The following is a 7872-nucleotide window of genomic DNA, read 5'->3' as shown; positions in this document are numbered from 1 at the left end:
ATGATGATAATGATGATGATGATGATAATAATGATGATGAAGAAGATGATGATGATAATGATGGTGATAATGATAATAATTTATGCATATATTCGTATTTAAAGTAAAAGATTGAATTTTAATTTTATTTATATTTGTTCCTACCACAACAAATCTAAATTTTATTTATATTTGTTTCTACCACAATTATTTACTATTTTATATTATTATAATATATCAATATTCTATATAGTATATCAATATATATCTATATAGTATATCATTAATATATCTATATCAATATACAATATCTATATCAATATATAAAATGCCAAGACGTAGAATTGAACGTACTTTGGAAGAAGAAGAAGAATTTTAACAACAGCGACGTGAGAAAAGAAACGAGAATCAACGATGTCGTCGTCAAATTGAGAAAGATATTAATAAATTAAAAACACTTAATTTTAATAATCATATAATAGAATTTAATAATGAAGGAATAGAGGAAGAATGCATTGCAGGCTGTTCAAATGAAAATCATGATATAGAATTGAGAAATCAAATTGTTGAAAATTCTGTAAATAATACATTAATAAATCAACGACGTATGGAATATCAAGTCCATTACCGATTAAGGCAAAAAAAACAGCCTCTTTTAAATATTAATACAATTACATTAAAAGATATAGCTGAATATTATATAGGTTTGATGGATGTAACTTATATACATTGTAATGCTAAACATTTTGCAGCTGAAAGGATTTCTAATAAAGGAAATTCATTTCATGATTGCTGTAATCATGGTGCAGTTTACCTATAACCATTGCCTGAATTACCTAAATTTTTATGTTCTTTATTTAATGGAAATCATGTAAAATCAAATGATTTCTTTAACCATATTCGTAGTTACAATAGTTCATTTTCTTTTGCATCATTTAACGCAAATCTGGTTAACTTTCAAGGAAGACGTCCTGGTCCGTATCGTTTTAAAATACATGGTCAAATTTATTATCAAATTAATACAGTTTTACATGCTGCACAAAATGAAAATCCGACTTATGGGCAACTATTTATTGTTGATTCTAATGAAGCAATAAATCATCGTTTTAATCATAATTCACATTTAGATTTTGAAATTGTACAAAATCTTGAACGTATAATGCGTGAATGTGTAACGATGCATCTCTCCACCGTTACCCGGCCGTCGATCCGCCGGAAGTCCGCCGCCCGACAAACACCGGTCGGGCATAATGCGAAGGCGCTGAGCGCCCATTTTTAAACCACAAAGAAACACGCCGATTTATAACCGCCGTTTAAACGCGCGATAATCAGGAACCGTCGCCGCGCTTGGGTAACCGTACCGACCGTTTCCGAAACTACCCGAGTCGCGCGCGCCGGTTCACCGTTAAACAATATGCCTTAAAACAATAAGGCATATTACGCACGCGCACACGCCGAAAAGCGGTATAAATAGGGCGCGTTCCGACATCTCGAGACCAGACCTTCCGCAACCGCCAGAGTCTGTAAGACGCCTGGAAATCCAAAACGATTCTTTACAACGCTCAACGAGAGAGAAAACGGGGTTGGGAGTATCCAGCCTCCGCCGAGAGTTTGCGGCATCTCCGAGAGCGATCCATCCAACCTTACACGAGAGAAGAAAACGGGATTGGGCGTACTCAACCTCCGCCGAGAATTCTCGGCACCTCAAGTAAATCCGACCACCTACATGCAACGGCGATCGTCCAGTGGTAGGGAGTTCCCTGCCATTGATGGGTGTTCCCGTCAACCGTTGCACTCCTGCATTCCACGGGAAAAACCCATCCCGGACAAAACTATAACGCGCTATACGCGCACGGACAGTAAATCCGCGACCGCCATTTACGCGATCGGACTCGCCATTAATACGGCGCGCTAAGTCCCGCTCAGGAGGAGGATCTATATCCTGCCGCGACACCGATCGACGTACGAGAATCAAAACAGGCGCGTCAAAGGACCGCCCACCGGCCCGGCCGAAATTACCGTGTGGCGTTCCTGCGGCTGTATTCAAAATCATTTTTGTTACTAACTTCACGAAATCCATTTGTAACCATTTTCACACATTTCATTTATTGATTTAACATTCTACATAACAACATATTAAACATACAACAATTTATGTAACATTCATTCATTCGTATATTGGTAATCAATCTGTACACATCCTTCTCACAAATTAAATCTTTTATTAGTAAAAGATAAAGTCTAGTGATTTAACTATATCTCTACCACAACTGGTGACCCCGACGTGATCACGGACTTTCGAGAATTCACGTTCAAGCGCGGCGAATTTGAATCGGTGATCCGTGAGTTTTGTGAGTCATCGAGTTTCGAGTTCTGCTGTGATTCTTGTGTGGTTTGTGCCTTGTGTTCTTCGAATCGATGAGATTTTCGAGTCATCGAATTTACGAGGACAGCATCTTACTAGACTACTGAATTTTACAACGCAGAATATTGACAGAATTCGACGATGCCTGTGGACGAATTTTCGACTTCGAATCCTTCAACGTCAACATCAGTTCCATCGGCTGGAGAACATCATCCGCGTTTAACGAATCCGACACAATCTTTTCCCAGTAATGAGCCTCATCAATAAGATCAACCAAACGAAATCCATTCTAACGAGTTTCGCCTTGTTAAATTGCCGAATTTTTGGTATAAGCAGCCTAAATTGTGGTTTGCTCAATTAGAAAGCGAATTCTTGGTTTTTAAGATCCGTGCAGATGATGTTAAATATAGCTCGGTTATACAGCATCTTAATGAGCAAGCTTTATTAGCTATTGCTGAGTTAATTGAAAATCCTCCTGAAAAAGATAAATATCTTCATGTTAAAAACATTTTGATTAATCGGTTTACTGATTCTGAGGAAAAACGTCTTCGTCAATTGTTAGCTGGTGTTGAACTGAATGATAAAAAACCGTCTGATTTGCTTCGCAAAATTAAACAATTAGTGGGAGGAGCAATTTCGGAAAATGTATTACATTCTATTTGGTTGCAAAGATTACCTTCTCAAGTTCAAGCCATTTTAGCCGTTGTGGAAGATTGCCCTTTAATCAAACTTGCTGAATTAGCTGATAAAATTTTGGATCGCGAAACTAGTCTTCAAGTCGCGACAATAGCTTCCCCTGTGGAGGAAAATACTTCGAATTTTACTAATCTCGAGCGTAGAATCGCAGCTCTAGAAATAAAACGTGTACGCAGTAGATCAAAATTTAAATACAAAGAAAAAAGAAGATCTAGATCATCTTCTAGAAACAAATTCGATAAAGATAACCAAAAAATTTGTTTTTATCACAAGAAATTTGGTGCTAAAGCTTTTAAATGTACAATACCTTGTGATATGTCTAAATCTTTGGTCGAAAGGCAGGAAAACTAGCTTCACCGTTGAGTTGTGAGGCGGCTGACAACGGTTCACTTAACAATCGCCTCATTATTACTGATAAAACGTCAAGACTTAATTTTCTTGTTAATACAGGAGCTGATATTTCTTTGATTCCAAAAAGATTTGTTTCAAAAGTTCAAGTTATTTCTTCCAAGCTTTATGCAGCTAATGGAACCAAGATTAATACCTACGGTATAAAAATGTTAACTTTAAATCTTGGATTACGAAGAATTTTTAAATGGAAATTTTGCATTGCGGATATTCAGAGACCCATTTTGGGCGCAGATTTTTTGAGTAATTTTGGAATTTTAGTTGACATTAAAAACAAAAAACTTCTTGATAGTGTTACCGGTCTTTCATTTAAAGGAAAACTATCTAAAGTTAATCATTTGTCGATTTGCACTACATTTCCTGACTCACCTTTCCATAAGATTCTTGCTGAATTTCCTGAATTAACTCATTTTGCTCCTATATCAACAAATAAGATTCATCAAATTGAGCATCATATTATTACAAAAGGACCACCTATTGCTTCAACTCCTCGCAGATTGTCACCGGAAAAATTAAAATTTGCAAGAGACGAATTTAATTTTATGGTGGAACAAGGAATGTGTAGACCGTCAAGCAACACCTGGACAGCTCCACTTCATATGGTTCCTAAAAATGGACCGAACTCATGGAGACTTTGCGGTGACTATCGGGCTTTAAATGAAGCTACTGTTCCTGATCGTTATCCGCTTCCTCACATTCAGGATTTCACTGCTGGTTTACACGGTAAAAATATATTTTCTAAGATTGATTTAGTTAAAGTCTATTACCAAGTGCCAGTTGCGAAAGAGGATATATCAAAAACAACTGTTATTACTCCATTTTTTCTCCATTTGAATTTCTTGTAATGCCTTTTGGTTTACGTAATGCTGCTCAGACTTTTCAACGTCTTATGAATATCATATTATCTGGACTTGATTTTTGTGTCTGTTATCTTGACGATATCTTAATTGCTTCTGTGAATGAGAAAGAGCATGCTGTACATCTTCATACTGTGTTTTCTCGGCTTAAACAATTTGGCATGACGATTAATTTGTCCAAATGTCTCTTTGGTAAGGATGAAATTTCTTTCCTTGGTTATTTAGTTTCCAAGCAAGGAATTAAACCGACATCTGAAAAGGTTAAAGCCATAATTGATTACAAAAAACCAAAAACAATTCACGAATTAAGAAGATTTATAGGTATTATCAACTTTTATCATCGTTGTCTGAAAAATGCTGCATCACATCAAGCAGTTCTTACGGATTATCTTAAGGATAGCAGGAAGAGGGATAAAAGATTAGTCACTTGGACTTCTGAAGCTGAAGAAGCTTTAAAAAATTGCAAAGAAGAACTCTTACGAGTCACAACTTTAGCGCATCCGGCTCCAACTGTTCCTCTTATCCTCACTTGTGATGCATCAGATTTTGCAGTTGGTGCATCTTTGGAACAGGTAATTGATGGAGTTAATAAACCGATTGCATTTTTCTCAAAGAAATTAGACGACACTCAACGTAATTATAGTACTTACGATCGTGAACTTCTTGGTATTTATTTAGCCATCAAGCATTTCAGGTACTTACTTGAAAGACGCCAGATTCTTATTCGGACAGATCATAAACCTTTAATTTATGCTTTTCAACAAAAATTAGATAAAGCTTCACCCAGACAAATCCGACATCTTGATTTTATTGCTCAATTTTCAACAAACATCGAGCATATATCTGGTAAACAAAATGTAGTTGCAGATTCACTCTCTAGAATTGAATCCGTTTCGATTTCCAGAGAAACTATGATAGGTAACTCTTCCAGAGTTAGCAGAATTACAAAGAGAAGATGAAGAATTAAAAGCACTTCTCACTAATTCTTCTTTCAAGCTTCAAAAACTTATACTTTCTGGCTCGACTACAACTATTTTCTGTGACTGCTCTACCGTTAATATTCGTCCTTATGTACCTCAACAGCTTCGTAGAAGAATTTTTGATGTTGTGCATGGTTTATCTCATCCAAGTGGTCGTTCTACCTGCAAACTAATACAACAAAAATTTATTTGGCCAACGATGAAGAAAGATATAGGCTAGATCGTGTCTGCCTTGTCAACGTGCCAAGATCCAAAAGCATACCAAGAATTTTCCTCAGAAGATTACTATTCCAGATCAACGTTTTCAGCACATTCATTTAGATTTGATTGGACCTCTTCCTATATGTCAAAATTTTCGTTATTGTTTAACTATGATTGACAGATTTTCTAGATGGCCGGAGGCAATTCCTCTTACCGAAATTTCAGCTGATACTGTTTCTACAGCTTTTTATACACACTGGGTTGCGAGATATGGTGCTCCGCAGACGATCACTACCGATCAAGGTCCTCAATTTGAAGCTGCATTGTTTAAGGCTCTCACCAACTTAATTAGTTGCGAGCGAATTAGAACCTCAGCTTATCACCCGGCTTCTAATGGTATCCTAGAACGATGGCACCGTACATTGAAGAGTGCTATTATATGTCACGCAAATGAAAATTGGTTTGAAATTTTGCCAACTGTTTTACTTGGACTTCGTACTTGTTTTAAAGAAGATTTGAATGCGTCTCCTGCAGAAATGCTTTATGGATCTACATTAAGGATTCCTGAAGAATTTTTTAATGAAGAGGATCTTCCATCTGACCCTGAATTTTTTATTGAAAAACATAGAATACATATGAGAGAGATCAAATCAAGACCTACTGCACATCATCACAAAAAAACACTTTTTTTTCATAAAAATTTGTATGATTGCACTCATGTTTGGATTCGTGAAGATGCTGTTAGAAAATCTCTTCAACCTCCTTATTCTGGTCCTTTTCGTATTGTTAATAGGATTAATGATAATTTGTTTGCAATCGATGTTTCAGGAAAAATTGTCAATATCACCACAGAACGTCTTAAACCAGCCTTCCTACCGAAAGAAATTAGCGATGATGTTATTGTCATGACGTCTCCTTCTTCTTCCAATTCACCTCAATCAACTTTTCTTGAAAAACAAATCAAAACTTATTCTGGTCCAAGGAAGAAAGTTAGTTTCGCAACGTAGTACGTCGCTGGAAGGGGAATACTGTGGCGTTCCTGCGGCTGTATTCAAAATCATTTTTGTTACTAACTTCACGAAATCCATTTGTAACCATTTTCACACATTTCATTTATTGATTTAACATTCGACATAACAACATATTAAACATACGACAATTTATGTAACATTCATTCATTCGTTTATTGGTAATCAATCTGTATACTTCTCACAAATTAAATCTTTTATTAGTAAAAGATAAAGTCTAGTGATTTAACTATATCGCTACCACAACCGCCCGATAACTAGCGGCATCTGCCGAAATCACGACCCGCGATCCGTAATCGATATTATATCGAACCGCCGAAATCGCCCTCCGCGCCGCGCATACGTGCATTGATTCGGATGCACCGCACGATCGCACCGCTATCCGATTCCGCATCTTACACGCACACGCTTGCATTATTGTCATACACATACCGCCATTCGCATTACATATATACTTTCGATACTCTGCTAATTTATTATACGCATATATTATACATTCGCGCACGCACTCACTCGCCTATCGTCTCACACGCACACAACTACACACGCCCACACACATACATCGTTTATACACATACACTCACGGTGTACACACACACACATTTATACGCAATAAATTATATTTTACCTAACAATACTTTCGTTCGTCTCTCGATACCCCCTTTCACGAGCCCCGGATTCCGACCGAGTTATCCGTCACCGCCTCGCGAAAGCGGTTTATTACAAATGTAATATATTTGCCCAATCGTATCAAATAATGGGTGAAGAATTAGAAAATCAACGGCGTTTAGAAATGGAGTCTGGTGAATTATTACCAGAATTACAATTATTATTTACTTTAAAACTAGGTATGGATTGACGTCGATATAATGCTCAAAGAACTGATGAAGTTGCTGCTGTTTTTTATACAAATGTTGATAGAAAAATTCCAGAATCATACGTTACAATACGTAATAAAAATACTAAAACTTTGCAAAAAGTTAATATTATGGATCCTAATGTTGAACCATGGATATATTCATTGTTTTATCCATATGGTACTCAAGGATGGCATCGTCATTTAACAAAATTAAATAGTAACAGAGTTTAAATTACTAAATGGAAGGGTTTCATTTCAATCTCAAGAGTATTTTTGTTGTATTGTTAACAGAACTCTTGCAACAATAAAGCTAGTATTTTTAGCAATTAATACATTATCATCCGTGTAATCTCTAGAAAATAGTATAATTATTAAATATTATTGACTAAATATTGTATATTATCAATATTTTATTATACAGATTATAATCTTAATAGATAAAAGTAATTATTAAATATATTTGTATAATTTGACAAGCTGGAAGTAAAAAAAGTACTTA

At 36.0% G+C, this 7872-nt stretch overlaps 1 protein-coding gene across 1 annotated transcript; it reads left to right on the top strand.

Annotated features, from left to right (window-relative positions):
* The first annotated feature begins 2485 nt into the window (after nt 1-2485).
* On the top strand, nt 2486-7578 carry LOC138942858 (uncharacterized). The gene is made up of 9 exons (XM_070313322.1): nt 2486-2591; nt 2706-3215; nt 3491-3589; nt 3710-4171; nt 4531-4877; nt 4920-4999; nt 5668-6266; nt 6315-6475; nt 7363-7578. The coding sequence occupies exons 1-9, from the start codon at nt 2486-2488 to the stop codon at nt 7576-7578; spliced, it is 2580 nt and encodes an 859-aa protein (XP_070169423.1).
* The last annotated feature ends 294 nt before the right edge of the window (nt 7579-7872 follow it).

The sequence above is a fragment of the Polyergus mexicanus genome, unplaced genomic scaffold, assembly GCF_030449975.1.
Source record: "Polyergus mexicanus isolate NDT 795.1 unplaced genomic scaffold, iyPolMexi1.0 SCAF_24, whole genome shotgun sequence".
Classification (NCBI taxonomy): Eukaryota; Metazoa; Arthropoda; class Insecta; order Hymenoptera; family Formicidae; genus Polyergus; species Polyergus mexicanus.
The sequence above is the reverse complement of the archived record's forward strand: the minus strand, read 5'-3'. Positions and strand labels throughout refer to the sequence as shown.